The sequence below is a fragment of the Catharus ustulatus genome, chromosome 14 (assembly GCF_009819885.2).
Source record: "Catharus ustulatus isolate bCatUst1 chromosome 14, bCatUst1.pri.v2, whole genome shotgun sequence".
NCBI classification, from domain to species: Eukaryota; Metazoa; Chordata; class Aves; order Passeriformes; family Turdidae; genus Catharus; species Catharus ustulatus.
Window position 1 is genome coordinate 15,711,559 of NC_046234.1, and position 20,098 is coordinate 15,731,656.

The 20,098-nt window shown below is 50.2% G+C and overlaps 1 protein-coding gene across 1 annotated transcript; it reads left to right on the plus strand.

Annotated features, from left to right (window-relative positions):
* The first annotated feature begins 8,926 nt into the window (after nt 1–8,926).
* On the plus strand, nt 8,927–11,527 carry GPR174 (G protein-coupled receptor 174). Its single transcript, XM_033072427.1, has one exon. The coding sequence runs from the start codon at nt 9,258–9,260 to the stop codon at nt 10,278–10,280; it is 1,023 nt and encodes a 340-aa protein (XP_032928318.1). The 5' UTR covers nt 8,927–9,257; the 3' UTR covers nt 10,281–11,527.
* Nucleotides 11,528–20,098: the final 8,571 nt, after the last annotated feature.

Here is a 20,098-nt window from a genome sequence, read left to right on the forward strand (position 1 = left end):
TCGAACTCTGAGGAAATAAAATGATCCCAATGTATATTTGAGCTTCAGGAGTGTTATTTTAGCTGCTTGGAAATATTCTCATTATGCCCCACATCTATTCTCAGAGCAGTGACACAATCTGGGGGAGGACACCCCAGTCTGGGGGTCAGAGAAGCTTCAAAGAGCAGCCAGTGCAGGGGTTCTGAGGTCTCCTCCTTCCCAAAAACCCTCAGGGAATTTTTAAAGTAAATGTAGGCAGAGAGGGATTGATAGGAAACAGCTTTTCCCATGATTGGATGCACATTTCCACTCTCTACAGCATTTCTGGGAAACACAGAATGGGTGCTGAGGTTGGATGGGGGAAACCAGGTGGGAGATCCAGGCAAACTGGAGGAATTTGCTTTGGTACTTAAAGTGTGCCAGACACAGGCAGAAAACCCCAGGAGCAGGCAGAAAAGCTGCTGCCCTGGGGCTCATTCTGACCCAAATCTCCTCCTCCTCTCACAAAAAATATAAATAACAAAAGGCCATGTTTTCCTTGTTTGCTTGGGGGAGAAAAAAAAAGAGCTTTCAGGGCTGGAAAAATGCTGTTTCAGATGGCCCAAACCCAGCAGAGTGTGGAGGCAAAACAGGAAACCCAAAAAACCTCACCAGTGCTGGGACTGGCTCTGGGCAGCTCCCTCAGACAGGACAGGATCTTCACCTGGACTGTGGCTTTTCCAGGTGTTTTGGGAATGGCACAGCCCCAAGGAGCTGGGCTGGACATCCAGGTGGTCCTGAATGACCCCAGACAGGTCATCCCTGAACCCCCCCGAGCAACAGCAAATCCTGGATTGTGGCTCCAACTTCACAGGCAGCAGCAGCTCCAGGTTTCCCAGGAGCTCCAGTTCCCACTGGGACTTTGCCAGTTTGTTTTCAAACTGCTTTTCTGACATTTCTGCAACACAGCTTGCCCCTTCCAAACAGAGAACAGGAAAAGAGCAAACCCAAAACTCTCACTGATGTCACATGGAGACCCAACAGCAGAAAAATCCCTTGCTGGGTCAGACACCCTGGACACAAAGATTTTGCTGAGTTTTCTGTAAATCACTCCCTGAAGAAACATCCTTTATCAGCACAAACTGGTGCTTCCTGCTCTTCCAATGCCTGCCAACCTCCTGTTTCATCAGTTGTGTCATCATGGAATGGTTTGGGTTGGGAGGGACCTTAAAGCTCATCCCACCCCTTGCCATGGCAGGGACACTTTCCACTATCCCAGGGTGCTCCAAGCCCTGTCCAACCTGGCCTTGGACACTTCCAGGGACCCAGGAACAGCCACAGGAACAACCAGGACCTCCCCACCCTCACAGGGAACATTTTTTTTCCCAAATCCCATCTAAACCTACACTTACACATCCCTAAAATTATGCAGTACTTGGGAGTATCCGAGCTGTCCCTTGCACGACACTTTTTAGAGCCCCACAGGGAGGGAGGGAGGGGAGCTGCTTTTCTCCTTGCTAAAAATACCTTTATCCTCCCTCCATGACCACACGCTCCCAGTCCAGCCCCAAAGTGAATTTGCCTCTGGAAAACCACTCAGCCTCTGTGGAGCCCTCACAATCCAGCCTCTCCTGATTTTTGGCAGCCCTGCTGGCAAGGGGCAGCTCCTCCACCCACCCACCTCGTGCTGGGGAGGGGAAGTGCTGTCCCTGGAAGCAAATTTTGCTGTTTCAAGCCCAGCCGAGCCAGGGAAGGGCTCTCCAAGCCAGGGAGCCTTTTTCCAGACAGCCATGATTTCATCAGACCCCAAATCCAATTTTTTGGTTCGTGTGCTCAGCCAGCAACACCCTGCAAAGCCGAAGTCTGGGGTGTGGTGGGACAGCTCCAGGTGTGTCCATCACCCCTCCCATGCTCCAGGGTCCTGTTCAGGATTTGGGAATTCTGCAGGGATGCCAGGGCAGTGTTCAGCACTGCTCAGCATTCCAAGGCTCAGCCAAAGCCTCATCCCTGCACAGCCAGCACATCCTTCCCGGCAGAAGCTGCCACGGCATCGCCCAGCCCTGCTCCTTTTGCAGGGATTTTTTGGTTTTTAAGGAGAATTCCCTGCTGCAGGCACGCAGGGCAGGGAAATCCAGCAGTTTTTAACCCCCAGCCTGGTGTCAGCAGCACGGTTCCATGTGAGCTGAGCCACGGAGCTGTGTCTGCTCCCCCTTTCCAGACACGCTGCTTTCCCCCGGGACAGCCCCAGCCGTGTGCAGAGCAGACAGACAACCTCTTCCCAGGAATTATTTCTATTAAAGACAGGCAGTGCAGATCAGAAAGGCCTCAGCTGGCTCTCTCTGAGGAGCTCCTGCAAGGTCATGAAGCACAAGCTTAGATAAACTGAGGAATTCCAATTCTAATAAGATACAAATGGAAGTAAAGAAAAAAAATATAATCAGTACAAGAGAAAAATATAATTTAAAATTTTGACTTTATTGCTTTGTGATTTGATTTGGTGCCCAGCTCCAAGACACCCTGATTTTTGGTGCCCTCAACTACAGCAGGATTGGAAGGTCCAGGCAGGGTTTTCCCTGGGGACAGCAGAACTCAGAGATGGGCACTTTTCTGCTGGTAAAGGCACCCTCAATTCCCACCCCACACCCCAGGAGTGCTCCTGGGGTGCTGGGAAATGGGCTGGATGCCAGTGGCAATGCACACAGAGCATGGCACCAATAAAACAGGATTTGGGGGTGTTCTGCAAGGTGCTTTTGAAACAAAACCTCCCTCAGTACCCTGCATCCACTCCCTGCCCCAAGCTCAGGCTCTCCCTTCCCATGCCCAGGCTGTTTGTGTGGAAATGGCAGTGGAACAGAGAATCCACGACGTGCTGCAGTGGGAAAAGCAAAGGAGCCCATCCCCAAGGCCAGGAGCTGCTCAGCCACAAGGGATTGGTGATTCCTGGCACTGGCCTCAATTTTATTGTCTATTAAAGTCATCTCCAAACCATCCCCCTCAACCCTCGTGGCAGGCAGGGAGGTGCCAGGGCCACACAGGGGAATGTTGGTGGAGCAGGGGCAGAGCCTGGGCACCCCTGAGTGTCACATCACACGGTTTTGGGGAGAGGAAATAAATGAAATGAAATAAATTAGGGGAACACCCCAGGACTGAGGTGAGCAGAGGATCTGCTGGGGGCTCAGTGAGAGCACAGCACCAAGGAACCCCCAAACCCCGACCCCCACTGCTGCCAGCCCAAAAACATCAGTCCAAAACCCAGCCCTGCCCAGGGACAACTCTGCAGAGAAGATCCCACAGCGCTCAAAGCTCTGGCTCCCACATTAATTAAAGCACATCAGCAGCTTCAGAATAAAGCTGGAAGCTTTAACCAGCAGGAGCATCAGCTGCTGGAACAGGCACACAGCTGCATTTTTTTGGGAGATGTGGTCCACAGAACCTTATGAGAGGAGCTGGGCCACCACAGAGTGACAAATCCCGTGCCCTGCAAGGCTGTAAGAGCAATTCATCTCCTGTAAACCATAAAAAGGAGTGTGGAGAGCTACAAACCCCTACGTTGGAACTGTGATATGAGTAAATCGATGCTTTAAAGGAGCAGGTGTAACAAAATATTTGTATGTATGCTGTTCTCCTGGGAGGATGTGCAAGAAAAATGAATAAATGCAAATCACAAAGTTGCAAATCTCTGCAGAACTTCTCTGGAAATTATTAGCAAAGTCACTTTTTTCAAATTAACCAGCTGAAGCGTTGCTCTCTTAACAAGAATGTTGTTGATGTTTCCTGCGCTGGAGTCCTCCGCTGGATGAGCAGGGAATTGCTGCTTTTAACCCAAAGCGCAGCCAGCTCTGCCCTCTGCCGATGGCTGGGGACCACGGTGGCCCAGGAGTGTGGCCGGAGGTGACACCAGCGCATGGCATGTCTGGAAAAAAAAAACAACCCTTGGCTCTCACGCTGTTTGCTCCATGAGAGCTGCGGGAATCCCCTGAACGGGATAAAAATGACCGCGGAGACCTCGCTGCTTTTGGGGAGCCCAAATCAGTCTGTGATCAGCTTCGGGGGGGGACCCTAAAGCCCCCAAATCACTGGGAGCAGGGACTGCAAAAATCCCGGTGAGAGGGAAGGAGAATTCCCCAGCAAGCTGGGAAGGAAAAGAATTGATGGATTCGAATTGACGGATCTGAATTGACGGATCTGAATTGATGGATCCGAATTGATGGATCTGAATTGATGGATCCAAATTCATGGACCGGAATTAATGGATCCGAATTGATGGATCTGAATTGATGGATCTGAATTGACAGATCCAAATTGATGGATCGGAATTAATGGATCCGAATTGACGGATCCGAATTGATGGATCTGAATTGATGGATCTGAATTGATGGATCTGAATTGACAGATCCGTATTGATGGATCCGAATTGATGGATCTGAATTGATGGATCCAAATTGAGGGATCCGAATTGATGGATCCGAATTGATGGATCTGAATTGAAGGATCCGAATTGACAGATCTGAATTGATGGATCCGAATTGATGGATCCGAATTGATGGATCTGAATTGATGGATCCGAATTGATGGATCTGAATTGACAGATCCGAATTGATGGATCCGAATTGATGGATCTGAATTGACGGATCCGAATTAATGGATCCTCTCATTCCCTCCTCACCTGTTACAGAGGGGTTGTGCCGGTGAGTTCCTGTCCCCAGGAGCTGAGGGGACACCCCCGGCAGCAGAAACAGCTCCTGGGGTGACACCAAAGTGACAGCGACAGCTCCAAAAACACCCCGAGATCGCGACAGCTCCCAGAGCACCCCGAGGCAGCAGCACCCTTGCAGCCATCTGGAGCAGCCCCAGAGGGAAGGGAAGGTCCCGGCAGAGGCAGGGCAGGGACACCCCGAGCTGCGGGGCCCCGCCGTGCCCGTCCCGCTCCGCAGGGCGCAGCCGCTCCCCGGCACTTGCGCTTTTGCTTCGCTCAGCGAGGGAGGGACGAGCCTTGGGGACCTCTGCACACACACCGGGCACAGCCTCCGGGACAGCAAAGGTAGGGCTGGAATTGCTGCGTTCCTGTCACCTTCGGGTCGTTCCTCTGGGTCCTTTTGGGGTTTGGTGCGGTGGGTTTGGGGCGGCTCAGCGCGGGGTGGTGAGAGGGGATGGGACAGCCCGGGGACAGCCAGGGGGGTCCTGCCTTCACCACGGAGCTGGAGACTCCCAGAGGAAGCGGCAGCAGGGAGGAGATGCAGGGTAAGCCTAAGGAGGTGATAGTTCATTTATTGAAGAGCTCCTGGGTGTGCCCATGGGATGCTCTGAGCATCCGACCGAGAGGAGGGCATGGCTGAAGCTGAAACACCCAGCCTTGAGGTTTCAAGCCGTGTTTTCTGCCATCACTGAGTGAGCAGCTGGATTTAAGGATTAACCCAACTGCAGGGATCCTGAGCCTCGGCAAACCCGGCCCTACCTGGGATGGGACTTGTCTCTAAGGGCCCTTTGAGGGCACACAGCCTCACCCCCACTACAGCACAGGGATAACTGACCCAATTCCCACTGCTCCACGTTTCCCTTGGCTTTGTCTCCCTCTACTTGTCCCATGAATTTTCCCAAGTGTTCCTCACAAGTGGCACCACGCTGCTTTTCCATGGGCCAATTTCCATCAGACTGCAAGAACCAGGGAGGGAGAGGGCAGGGTTATCCCAGCACAGGGACGTGGCTGAGCATCCCTGGGGGCTGGGGGCTGATGGTTTGGGGGATAACTCACAACTTTGGTGCCAGAAACATCTCCCAGGGGCATCAGGGTGTGCCAGGAAGGGCGAAGGAGGGTGGGGGATTAGGATGACACACAGCACTGCTGCTCCGGGTTATTTTCCCTTCTTAACCAGGATAAATATTAACAAAGGAGGACAAGAGCTTTTGCAAAGGATTAAAAGGCAAAATCAGAGTATTTCACATGGCATTAAACCAGAGCATTTAATTTTTTTCCCTTCATATTATTGGAATTTAGTTAGCACAGCAAGGGGCAGCATTGCTCAGATGAAGAAAGAGATAAATCCCAAATATCTGCCAGGAAACTGCTTCAAGGCAGAAAGCCTCTTGTTCTGTCATTTGTTGTAAGAACAAAAAACCAACCCCACACACCATTCTGGTTTTGACATTTGTATTTTCTGCTAATACTTTGTAAATTCTACTTCCTGCCAAAGGAGGACAGCAGCATCTCAGGTGAGCCAGAGAACAAAGTGGGCACTGGGAGAAGCCCAGGCCACCCTGGGCCAGCTCTGCCCTCCCCACAGGGCCCCTCTGGCGGGACAGAGCCACCATCACCCCTCCATCACTCACACAGGAAACTGAATTTCCATTTGATGTTTCCCCTGTGCATGTTCTGCTTTTATTTTAGGCTGTGGAGGAGAAGAAGGAAAAAACACAAGAGAGGTGCCAGGCCCAGCCCAGCCCAGCTCCCCCAGCAGGGTAAGTGAGAGGGGACACCAGGGTGCTGCTGCTGTGCCCCTGGCACCCCTGGCACAGGTTTTATTGTTCTTAAAAGACATCCCCACACTGAACACGAGGGGACTGAGCACCCCCAGCCCAGCAGGAGGAGCAGGAGGTGGAGGATCCATCCAGGCTGGTCCCTCAGCTGGCTCCAGGGAGGAGCAGAGGCATTGGCAGATCCCAGCTCTGGGATCCATCCAGGCTGGTCCCTCAGCTGGCTCCAGGGAGGAGCAGAGGCACTGGCAGATCCCAGCTCTGGGATCCATCCAGGCTGGTCCCTCAGCTGGCTCCAGGGAGGAGCAGAGGCATTGGCAGATCCCAGCTCTGGGTTCCAGCACGAGGCAGTGCTCAAAAACTGAGCCCAACCAGGAGCTGCTCTCAAATCCTCTTCCCCACCCAAGCTGGGTTTAGGAGCTGCTGTGGGCTAAACCCCAGGGATTTGGACACCTCTAAGGAGGAGCCTGAGCACTGCTGAGGGTGATGAGCTGTGCTGAGGCTGGGGGAGCAGCCCTTACCCTACTCTGCCCCCAGCCCAGCCCTGCAGGTGTTCTCGTGGAGCACATGGAAATGCTTTACCCAGGATGGACCCAGCTCTAACAGGCTGATTTTAGGCTGCTTGCAACTCCTACCTGCTGCTCTGACTCATTAGGCACAAATCCTCATCCAGTGCCCCGGTGTGGCTGATTTGGGGATACCCATGGGAAAATCAGGGGGAAAGCAGTTCAGGGGGAGAGGGGCTGTGCCTGTGGAGAGTCTCTCACCCACCCCCTCGCAGGGAGGGGGAAGCAAGCACAGAGCATGCAAACCCAAATTTCCTCTTTCTGGAGATTTTTTTAGCATCCTGTTGGGTTTTTCTTTGCACAGCACGAGGGGCTGAACTCTGTGATGTTGCTGCTTGGGATTTCCAAAGTGTCGTTTCTCACATTGCTGAGTTTTTACAGCCCTGGCTGAGCCCCCTCGCTGCTCCCCACCTTCAGCTGCACCCTGGGGACCCCAAGGACAGGCAGAAAGTGCTGCAAGTGCCTCCCTGCCCCAGGGCCAGGCTGGAGGGAGCAGGGAATGGAGTTCCAGGAAAGTCACTGTGTGCTGGGGATGGGGAAGGGCAGGAGCTGGGGGCAGCAGGAAAAACAAGATGTGCACGTGTGGAAGGGCTGGGGGTGCACTTTGTCCTTCCCTCTGTGTGTGCCATGGCCCAGAGATGGAGCTCAGGTGGGTTTCCCACCTGGGAATGCAGCCAGAGGAAAAGGAGCATGATTGAACTTTTCTGAGTGGGTGACAGGAGCCCCTGACAACAGGAGAGGAGAGACAAGAGTTTAAATTGATAAGAAAAATTGTTAAAATAGAAATATTATTAATTGCTGCTGAAGCATAACAGGATCATTTCACAAGCTATTTTAATCCACTGCTTGAGTTAGATGTTCTCTCTTTAGAAGAAAGGAAGACATCTCAGTCTCCTTAGCAAGAGAAACTACTAAAACAAACATGTTTCCTTTTGTGGCAGATTTTCTGTTTCCACTCACAAGTACTTTAAAGTTTTGGTTTCATCACACCAGCAGGTGTTGAGCATCATTAATAAGTGTCCACATTTTGTACCTAAGCACTGGAAAAAAACCATCAGGGACTGCAGCAGATACTGTACCTGTAAAATTTAAATTTTTAAAAATTATATTTGAAAATTAAAACATTTTAAAGTAAGTAAATGTGCCTTTGGCACCTGGGTTTGTACCTACAAAATTCTCCCATTTAGACCTGCAGGATAACTCCTCATGTGGAAGCCAAAGGCAAACCTGAGAGGGTTTGGGCAGAAATCCAAATTTCCTCTGAATTTATCAGACTTGGCTGAGGTTTTTGTGTCTGACACATTCAGATAACATCACCTGTTTGGCCTGAAATTTTAAATAAAATCCACCTCCAGCCTCCTTAGTACCAGTTCTGGTATTACCAACAGCCCCAGATGTGCACGATGGGCGAGGACAGGCTTAGAAAAAGCAGCTGTGAAAAGCCAAGCTGGACCTAACGCAGGTAGCTCTGCAAGGGATGGTTCATGTCCTGTTTTTAGAAGTGAAATCACAAAGCTGGCCCTGGTTTGGTGAAACCTCCACCCCATGACAGGGTGGCTGCACTGGGGGAAAGGTTTGTGTGCACATGGGTTACACCAGGAGCGGATTTCCTTCTGTCCCAGGGTGGGAGTGTTCTGAGGGATTTGGGAGGTGAAATATCCCCAGGGAGGGACACAGGAAGAGCAACACCCCCAGGTGTGCAGCAGAAAATGAACATAACTTCTATTTATTCCTTGGTGGTTCTGCACCTCTGGACAGAGTGTGGTGCTTGCTGGGCAGCAGAAGAGCTGATCACCACCAAAGCCACACAGAGATGCTCCTGCTCTTTCCAGATCTGCTGTAACTCCTGCTCTGTTCCTCCTGTAACTCTTGCTCTGTTCCTCCTGTCTCCCAACAACGCTCCAACTGCACCTTTCTGTCTTCCAGATGCAGAGCCACGTCACCTGTTGAACCCCTGTGTTCAGAGAAGAGGCTGAAATGCCACCCAAAAGGTGACAGGGACACAGCTCCAGTGAGGAATCATCCCCTTGGGCACACAGCAATGCTTTTCCAGGTGTGGATCCCTCCTGCCCATCCTGCAGGTGACCCCAGAGCATGAGCAGGGCAGGAGGGCAGGGCTGGAATTAACCCCCCCCATGCCAAACCCCCACGATGAGCTGGTGAGAGGAGCCTCCCACACGGATCCCTTTGGGTGCTGAGGCCACCCTGGCTGCAGGACAGGAGGGATGGACGAGTTATGACGCACAGAACCAGAGCACAGCCATGAACAACAGCTCCTACTGCCATGAGACAGACCTCAAACCCTACTACGCCGTCACCTACACGGTGATCCTGATCCCTGGGCTCATCGGGAACACCCTGGCCCTGTGGGTCTTCTATGGCTACATGAGAGAGACCAAAAGGGCTGTGATATTTATGATCAATTTAGCCATTGCTGACCTGTCCCAGGTGCTGTCCTTGCCCCTGAGGATTTTTTACTACCTGACAGGCACGTGGGAGTTCGGAGGAGGTCTCTGCATGCTCTGCTTCTACCTGAAGTACGTCAATATGTACGCCAGCATCTACTTCTTGGTGTGCATCAGCGTGAGGAGGTACCTCTTCCTCATGCACCCCTTCAAATTCAGTGACTGCAGGCGTGTGTGTGATGTCTACATCAGCATCGTGGGCTGGGTGGTGGTGTGTGTGGGCTGCCTGCCCTTCCCACTGCTCAGGATGCAGCACCAGCAGGACACAAACTCCTGCTTCGTGGATCTTCCCATCAAGAAGCTGGACCTGCCCACCTCCATCACCATGATGACCCTGGGGGAGCTGGTGGGGTTCGTGACCCCCCTGCTCATCATCCTCTACTGCTCCTGGAAGACAATGCTGTCCCTGAAAGAGAGGCACTCTGCTTCCCGGGACCTGGGCGAGAAGAAGAAGGCTCTGAAGATGATCCTGACGTGCGCCCTGGTGTTCCTGATCTGCTTTGCCCCTTACCACATCAGCTTCCCCCTGGATTTCTTCGTGAAGACGGGGCAGATCCGGGCGGGCTGCGTGCCCATCTCGGTGTTCCACGCCGTGGCTCTGTGCCTGGCCAGCCTCAACTCCTGTGTGGATCCCATCATTTACTACTTCACCACGGACGAGTTCAGGAGGCGCCTGTCGCGGCAGGACCTGCAGGACAGCGTGCAGCTGCAGCAGCTCAGCTACGGCAGGAAGCTCTCCAGGGACCTGCTGGGGGAGGACACCACGGAATGCTACAGCTGCCCTTCCCAAAGAGCTGCCAGCATTTCCAACAGTCATTAAATTTTGGTTTTTGGCACGATTTTTTTTCTCTCAGGTCAATGAGAACAACTCAAATTTCTGCTTTTGGTGAGGGTTTGAATAAATAAACCTCACCCCTCCAAAAAAAAACCAAAACAAAACAATCTAAACCTGACCAAAAATTTGTTGGTTTAACACTTCAGGTGCAGATTTTCACTGAATATAAAAAGGAGCATTTCCTATGGAAAGCAGGGGGCACAGACCCATGGGAGAGGTGACACCATGCCCTGCTGTCACCCAGCCATGTCCTGGTCAGTGAGAAATGAGGAACAGCAAAGATTCTGGGGTCTTGCTGTACAGAAAGAATTGCATCCTGAAGAGTTCTGGATGCCACAACATTCTCAGTTTGTGAAGCACAAGACAATTCAGCAGAGACTGATTCTCCAGAGGGTGCCCAGAGGCTGCTCCAGCCATGCTGAGCATGGGCTGAGGAGCAGAAGGTGGCCCCAAAGGATTTCCCATTTAAATAATCAATGAAGCCTCGTTTGGGGGTGCAGCAAATGCCCTCACCCCAAATCACACACTCAGTGAAGCTTCCACACACTATTTTTCTGCCATCAGTTCCCACTTCTGGGTGCAAAGCCAAGGGTTAAAGCCATGCCTTGGGTTTTGAGCCATGGGGTGGTGCTTGGAGGGTGTTTATTCAAGCCAGGTGTCCACCAAGCCTTTTCAGATCCTCTTTTCACCCAAAATGGGACAAATTATTTCCCTTTCACTGACAGCTGACCCACAGCCATCACATCCACTCCCCATCAACAGCAGCAGGATCCAACAGAGGATCCAAACCTCTCCAAATTTTGCTGTAATGGGAACTCTCTGGAAGCAAAGTGTGCCATGAGAGATTTTGAAGAAAGGCTCAAAGGTGGATTTTTTAAAATAATATTTGCTTTAAATTCAAACCACAGAGAGTTTGGGCTTGACTTTGATATTTCATTTGCACCTTGTAGTAAAATGTTATTTTCTTGTGAACATTGGAAACGTTACATTTGGAGATGTAAAATACTGTGACAGTATCATTTTTTATTTATGCAAATGTTGGTTTATAATTTATATAAGGGACATACACATTGCAGGAAAATGATGTGAAGCCCAGAGAGTGTCAGAACACAAGAAGTTTGTTTTTTCAAAAGCTTTTTTATATAATAAAAGAAAACTCCACCACCTCTTCCCTACAGGAATCTGAGCCAGTGCCTGATGGCTGAGCAAGCACTGATAATTCATGGAAACCACAAAGCACAATTCACAGTGATGAAAAAAATATTTATTTTTTGTATTTTCTGTTGTATATAATAAAATAATAATTTCTAAAAATGTTTTTTTTAATGTAATTTTTGGCTCCTTCTCCCCCCTGCATCACCAATACACACAAACATGTGGCAGCACCTGGATTTGATGCCTCTTGAGCACCTGCAGAACATTTTAGTTGCTTCTCTGAAATTATTTCATTCTTCTTCTTGGGGAGAAAAATCATGGGACAGGTTTCCCAGGATAGCAGGAATTCCTCCAGCTGCAGGAACCCAGCCCACCCCTGTCCTTTTTGGCACCCATGAGAGGGGACCTGAATCACTTTTAGCTGCTGAGGAGAAGGAGTTGTTACATAAAGCAGAGTCAGAAGTTCAGAAATTGTTCAGTCACAGAAACCTCAAGCAGCTGAAGTTTTCCACCCAGAAAACCCTGTGGGTGCAGCAGCTCCTTCCCCCCCTCCACAGCAGCGGGGTTTATTCAAATGAGTGTGAATTATCTCTTTTTACAGGAAGCTGGTGCAATGCTGGGGTTGGTGACAGGAGATGAACGCAGGGACAGGTCCTGCCCTCCCCCAGGGCACCTCTGCTCCAGGTGGGATCTGCTGGGACCACTGAGGTCTCACAAACCCCTGGGGATGCTGCAAATGATGCCTTGGGTTTTAGATTTTACATTTTTTTAGAATCTCTGCTGCTTAGTGTGTAACTCTGAAACTTCATGTTAGGTGTTAGTAAGTTCTCTTCACAGGGGAGTGACAAAACAATTCCTTTCTAGATAGAGAATCAAGGACAGCTGGTACCAAAAATCAGAAACAGCAGCGAGGGAAAGGGGCAAACCAGGGGCTGAGACTTCACAGTCTGGGGCTGTGGTTGGATAATTTACCCCAATGTGTGGATGAACCAAAATTTATAAAAGTGTAAAACTCGTGACTGGAATCATCCTGGATTTATTTGGGTGTAGCCCCAGCCAGGCTCCTGCAGTGCCCAAGGTGCATCCTCTCAATAAATTCCTATTTTATCCCTTCTGCTCTGCCTAGTCTCTGTTCCAGCCTTTCCAGGTATCAGTTCTGGCACATCAGGGCATCAGGAAAACCCCTGGACTGGAGGAACACCAGGCATCACCACCAATAACTACAGAACCAAGATATTCCTTACATTAATTGGTGCAGGTGGATTTTCATGCCATGGGTATTTTTGCCATGCTCCTGCATTTTTAGTGTCTCAGGATCCACAAGCTGGACTCAATGATCCTTAAGAGTCCTTTCCAACTCAGAATATTCTGTGAATCTCTAAAATAATTGAAATAATCTGGTCTGCAGCACTGGGATGGGAATCTGAATGAGAATGTAACTGAGAGGAAAAAAACCCCAAACCCCAAAATGTTCTGCAGGAAGGGTTTCCTCTGGTTGCAGCCCTCCCAGGGCACTGTTTCCATTGAGCAGCAAAGCTCTGAGGTCTCTGGCAGTGCCCTCACCAGGCTGGCTCTGTGCTGAGGTTTCAGGTGCCTTTAGGGCACAGAACCAGGTTTAACTCCTGCTGGGCCAAAGGAAAGCCACTGTGGCAAGGGCACAGCTCAGGGGTGGTGCGATGGATGCTTGGGGAGCTTGAGCTGTCCAGAATGAGCAGGGAGTTTTGGGAGCCTTGCTCACACAGGTGAGGGTGGCAGGGTCAGGGGGGAGCAGAGATCTGGGTGTGCTCCAGCCCTGCTCCATCACCTCCCCTGTGCTCCCAGCAGCTGCACAACCTCTCATCCCCCTCATCTTCCCTGCCTCTGGCACCGTGACAAGAGACACAGCAGCTTCCTTGGGGCTTTGTCTGTGCATGCTGAGACTCAGAGCTGCCTTTGCACGTGTCAGCTGGCACAGCAGCAGGAACACAGCCTTCCCTTCCCTTCCCTTCCCTTCCCTTCCCTTCCCTTCCCTTCCCTTCCCTTCCCTTCCCTTCCCTTCCCTTCCCTTCCCTTCCCTTCCCTTCCCTTCCCTTCCCTTCCCTTCCCTTCCCTTCCCTTCCCTTCCCTTCCCTTCCCTTCCCTTCCCTTCGAATCCCAAAGATAATTTTTTTTTTGCCATGAAAAGGGCTGATTACAGCTTCTCTTACCCCAGCAGAATTTTTGTGCTCTCACACATTTTTTCTTTTACCAGCACTGTTTTATTTGCTGTTTGTCACATGCTTGCTCAACACCCCGAGCAGAGTCCCCGTTTCTCTGTAACTTAGATTTTCTCGCTGGGGTTAAGGCAGCTTTGACACATTTTATTGCACTTTTTACTTCCTTTTTCACTTTGCTGTTAAAAATGAGCCTCAGCCCCAGCTCATGGGGTGCAAATGCACCCACAGAGCACCCCTGGCACTGCTGGATTGTTCCTCAGACCTCAATAACTGGAAAAAAACCTCCAGAGAGTGAGCCCACCCCATCTAACACAAAAATAAAAAGCTAAAATATTGTCAGAGATGTTTTGATAAATATCATGACCAAAACCAAGCTGGGTCCATCAGGGCAGTGCCTGGTTCATGCTGCCAGTTAAGTCAGGGCAGAGGAGCTACAGCCTTTGGGGTGATAAACTCTGAGAGCTTCATCTACGTGATCTACAGCTGTGGCCAAAAAAAAAATCTGATTTAGAAAAAAATACTTGGTTATGCAAAGCCATGAGAACAAAATAATAGAGATAAAATGTAGTAAAGCCATTGCCTCAGAGGGGAAGGCTCGGTTCTGGTTCCTGATTTCAGCTCTGTTCCTGTTCTGAGGTCACACCAACCCTGTCAGAGCTGTGTCTGGGCCACCCAGAGGTGCCACCAGGAGGTTACAGGGAGGGGGGATGGAGCTCCTTGGAGGTCAGGTACCTCTGTGGTCACCACCAGGCTGAGCTCCAGCCATCAAGAGAATCATTTTTGACACCATTTTGCCCAAGTTTCCTTCTACTCCTACTCTTCTTCCCCCTGAGTTCAGGGAAGAAAATGAGAAGTGCAAGCCAGCAGCCAGGGCAGGATGAACACACTGATGTGAGCGAGTGCCATAAGGAATTGTGAGTGAATCACTCCCTGCACTCATCTCCCACCTTCCAGGGGCCCAGCAGAGCTGTGAAAAGGGAATATCTTGGTGAGGCTCCAGCTGATGGAAGGTCATGGCTTTTACCACCCACAATGTCCACCTTTGTCTCCCCACTTGTACTCCCACAGGTCCCAAGGGAAAAAACTGATTTTAAAGGATTTAACCCACCAAGCTCCTGTTCTGGCTGACTCGTTTCCCTCATGCTCTCAGATCACCAGTCCTGTGACCAGTGCCACTATCTGGGGCAAATGCAGTCACAGGACAGTGGATATTTAAGGGCAGGGTAACTCCCTGTGGTCACACAAACGTCTGCAGAGCTGTAGAGAAAGTTCCCAAGAGACCTGAGTGAAACAGAAGCTGAAAGTCAGAGCTGTGAGGTTCTGTTTGAATGAGAAATTTCTTATTTAAATGAACCAACACAAGCCACCAAAGCTCACAGCCCAGCCTGTTCCTGCTGCTTAACAGCCTAAAAGTTCTAAAGCAGCAAACCCAAACCCAAAAGGAAGAGCAGCACTGCCCACATTGGTGTCATGCTGCTCCTTGAGCTCCTTCATCCAAAATTTCTCCCTCTGGGTTCATCTGCCCCAGCCCAAGAGTCTCAAAAGGGACTCAAAACCCTGGTGAGACGTGCTGTGCTGTAGATCCCAGCTCTGCAGAGAGGACACATCTTGATTTCAAGCACTAGAGAGTTTTGGGGCTTTTTTTCAAAGAAAATATAAATGAAAATACAAAAAATCAAGGAAATCAAATTGTATGGAGAAAGCATAATGAAGGGTTTTGTGGAAAGAAAGCTCCACTGAGAAACAACAAATATTGGGATGTATGGGTCTGCAAAAGGATAAATGCATGTGATATCCAATATATCTGCAAATGGGATATTTGTTGGAGAAACACAAAATATTTCTGTCTAGGGACCTGGTCTAGTGATAGATGAACTTGCAGGGGATTGGAACTCAATGGACTTAAAGGTTCTTTCCAACCCAAACCCTTCTGGGATGCTAAAGGCTGTGATGATCTGGAGCTCACTTTTCCCTGAGCTACAAATTTGGTTTTCCCTCATCAAGGCTCTTGATGCAGGGGGAAAACAGGGCCTGAGAAATGCCCCAGCAGGCAGAAATCCTGGGCAAACCCTGCTGAGCACCTCCACCAGAGCAGCCTCACCACAGCAAACCCTTGAGGATGGGTGGGGAGAGGAAGAGGAAGGCTCTGGAGCATCCTGCAGGGATCAGCAGTGAGGGCAGCAGGAGGGTTCCTCCCCACGGAAGGCAGCTCACAGTGAGGCACAGCTGGGTGAGATAAGCACAGAGCTGTTCCTGTGCCCCTCCAAAAGCAGCAGCAGCAGCAGCACAGCCCCGCTCACCACGGAAGTGTCGCCTTGGGCTGTGTGAAAGTCTCATCCTCCCGCCTCTTTGGGGTTTTTTGGGTCATGAGATGAGGAGGCAAAGCTGTAACTGCTGCCAGCTTCAGGCTGGGTGACAGGGAAGGGAAGGGGGGTCTGAAGTGGGGCTTCTACATTGCTCTTATTTAAAAAAAATAAGGATTAATTAGTGCAAAGGGCTGAGAAGATGAGATGACAAAAGCTACGACCACCAAGGGCAGAGAATCTGAAGCAGTGAATTATTTATCACCACACAGGACCAAACACCCTGCACAGCCTTTCCCTCCCAAGGGAATTGGGGGCATCAGGTGGGAGATGCAGGATTATCCATGAATGGCTGGGGTGGGAAGGGATCTTTAAGGTGATCTCATTCCACCCCCTGCCATGGCAGGCACACCTTCCCCTAGCCCAGGGTGCTCCAAGCTCCATCCAGCCTGGCCTTGGACACTTCCAGGGATCCAGGGGCAGCCACAGCTGCTCTGAGCCCCCTGTGCCAGGGCCTGCCCACCCTCACAGGGAAGGATTTCTTCCCAATATCCCATTTAACCTCCTCCATCCATGGATCCATTCCTGATGAATCCCACATGCTGACACTCTCATTCCAGGATAAAAGCACTGCGCTCCACACCAAGGGATTAGGTCTGTGGGAAGGAAGTTCCTTGTTCCAGAATCAGGTGTCCACCCATGGATTTAACCCACAACAGCTCCAAACATCAACAAGCCCTAAAATGGAGCAGCTCAGAAGAACCCAAACACTTCTGCAAGAGACAAACCACCATCCACAGTGAGAATGAGTCTGCAGACAGGAAATTCACTCTCACATCCCTTAAGGTGGAATTCAGGGCTGTCACAGCACAGAAAGAGAGAAAATACATTCAAGTAAACAGAATAGTTGAACTGTAAGAATTAATTTCCTTGGGAGGTGGAGTGGCAGGTGGAGAGCCTCTAATTACTCTCAAGACAGGAAATCCACCCATCCTATTGCCTAGGTAATATCACAAATATATACTCATAATGAAGAAATAATGTTAATGCAATAATGCTACTGTAATTATCCATATTGTAATTATTTTGGTGGCAGCCTGGAAGCTTCAATCAGTGCTGGCATTTGGGCTCTGTGCCACAGCTGGCAGCAGAGCTATCCTATCCCCTACCCAGCCTGGAATTAGGACAGGCAAAGCAGCTTTAATCCTTCCAAGGCTGACCTGGAGCTCAGCCCTCCCAGGGGGGTAATTCAGCCACAAAGGGGAGCTTTTGGGGGCTGCACCCCCTTTCTCACAGCAAAGCTGTGACCCCACCTGCAGTGCTGGTGTCCCCAACATCAGAAGGATGTGGAGCTGTTGGAATGAGTCCACAGGAGGCCAAGTTGTAAAGGGGCTGCAGGCTGGGAAAACTGGGGCTGTTCTGCTGGAGAAGGTTCTGGAAGAAGAGACCTTTCAGTGTCTGAAGGGGCTACAAGGAAGCTGGAGAGGGAATGGTCACCAGGAGTGCAGTGACAGGGCAAGGGGGATTGGGTTCACACTGAAAGATGGGAAATTTGGATCTACAGAAGGAATTCTCCCCTGGCACAGGGTGCCCAGAGAAGCTGTGGCTGCCCTGGATCCCTGGAAGTGTCCAAGGCCAGGTTGGATGGGATCTGGGGTAGTGGAAGGTGTCCCTGCCCGTGGGAGGACATGAAATGGGATGAGTTTTAAGGTCCCTTCCAACCCAAACATCCTGGGATTCAGGGACATGGGTTCTCTTCAGCTCCAGGGTGCTCAGTGCTGAGATTTCAGCCATTGCTCACCCCAGACTCTGCTGAGCACAGCTGGATTTTGGGGAGTTTTCCAAGAACTAACAAAGTCCAGTCCCAACAGGCTCTTTGTCCCCCAGCACAGCCTGGGAGTGCTGCTGGGGATGGGAGGTGACGTTGCCATCGCTGTTCTGCAACCACAGAGCTGAGCTTACTGCCACAAAAGCCTGGTTTAGACAAGCAGTTTATCAAGTCTGAGGTGCTAAAGCTCCTTTTCATACCAGCCTGAGGCCTCAGGGTGTCTTTCAAAGGTCTCCACACTATCCATATTTTTTTTCCTCTCCAGATCTTCATTTCAATATATTTATATATGCAAAGAAGTTCAATTTTTATAGATTTTTTTAATGAACAGTAAGCCTGGAGGAGACTGAAGTTCTAATTTAGACCATTACAAACTCGAATGGAAGAGTCTGTCACCACAGCCACCCACACCTCAGCAGTCACACAGAGCAGCAGGCTCTGCAGAGGCTGACAGCATCTCTGAGAACCAAAATCCACTGTGTTCTCAATAACTATTTCTTACGTGTTTTTCTGATTAAAAAAAAACCCCAAACGAACTCGCATGCAATGCTGGAAGAGGAAATACCCAAAGAGCTGCACAGCCAGCTTCACATTAATAAAGGTATTTAAAATTTACATCTGGTTTTGAATTTGTAGGGTCAGAAAATGAAACTGCCAGCTCCCCCAAGGAAGCTGCTCAAAGTCCCTGCAGAGATCTTGCTGATTGTCCCGTGCCCACAGGATGCTTTTGCAGTAAACACAGATGGAAATGAAGCTCTTACAGTAATCGAGTCTGCATTCATCCCGGCAGTGTCACCCTTCAGTCACCACACCCATGGCTGTAGTGCAGCTCTACTCAGATTTAATCAGGCTTTTACAAGGTTAGTTCTGTTATAAAAACCTTCCTTACTATAGATAAAAACTAAGCAAAAACACTGAGCACCAGCTGGATGAAGCTTTGATCAAACCATTTTTGGGTTTGATTTTGGTAAAACAGCTGAAAAGCTGCTGTAGGGTGAACACACCCACTTTTCACCAGTTACACACACTTTACACCCAAGTGTTTGCTGCCTGTGCCATCTGCTGGTGCAAAGGACTCCTCCAACTCGTGCTCCTTGCTGCTTCTCCAGCCCAGCTGAACACAGGAGCTGCTCAAAGCCAAACACAGCACTAGAAGATGCCAGGAACACCTTAAAATTCCAATATTTTGGCTCGGACACCCAGCCCCAGCCTAAAACACTTAGGGATAGATCAAAGGCCAGCAGAGCAGTGGTGGGACCAAACCCAGCTCCCTGCTCACCTCAGAGCAGGTGAGAACAATCTGTTCCTCCTGGCCCTGGCTCCCTGCCTGGAATGTCCAATAACATCTTCAAGAATTGATTTCACTTTGTTCCAAAGGTACAGAAAGTGTTCCAGCTTTCCTGGCTGGAGGTGCATCCACTGCACAGACACTCTGAGCTGGAAAGAACAATTCCTGGGGTTTATTTTCCATAAAATCACACCTCAGTGCTACAAGCAGGTGCTTCTTGCTCTCCACAACCAACACATCTCCAACTCCACTCAAGGCTTCCAAAAAAAAAACCCAAACCCATCCTGGTTATCCCCCCAGCCAGTCCAGAGCAGGAAACCACCCCTTGTCCAAGAACACAAATTCTGCAGGAAAAACTCCCCAGCTCAGCTGCTTGTCTCAGTAACAGCTGTGAGTGAAGGGAACTGGCTCACAGTGACAGGAATTGGAGCTTTCTACAGCATTTTATTTCACTATGTATTTCAATTTACTGAAATACACACCCTAGTTTAGAGCCAAAGCTCTGGTTTTGGGACACATCCTTGGGGGAAGAGCTGTGTTAGTTTCTGTGCTAAAATTCTTGTGTTCTCTTTTTTCCTGCAGTTTTCTGAGCACTGACAGAGCAGCAATTCCTACAGGCACCTCTCCCTCCCCCCTGTTCTGTGTGCTGAAATCCTGTTTTCCTTCCAGCTGCACAATGCAGAAAAGCCACAAGGGTTCAGCAACACTTTAGCTCTGAGCCCCAGCACTTTCAGGGCAGGACTCTCCTGTCTGAGCTTCCAGCAAAGCTCAGGGCTCATTAACCCCTGAGCAGCCCCTCATTAACCCCCAGGGACAGGCAACCCTTCAATCACAGCCTCATCACCAGCAATATTCAAATGAATTGTGAACACACCCTGCCCTCGCAGTGCTGCCCTGGGGGATCCAGTTTGGACAGAGCTGTCTGTGTTTCCTCTGCTCCTCGAGCTTGTCTGGCACCACCAGGAAGAGGAAATTCAGCTTCACAGGCTCAAGAAGTAAGAGGGGTAAGAGAAGAGCAATGCACACTGCCTCAG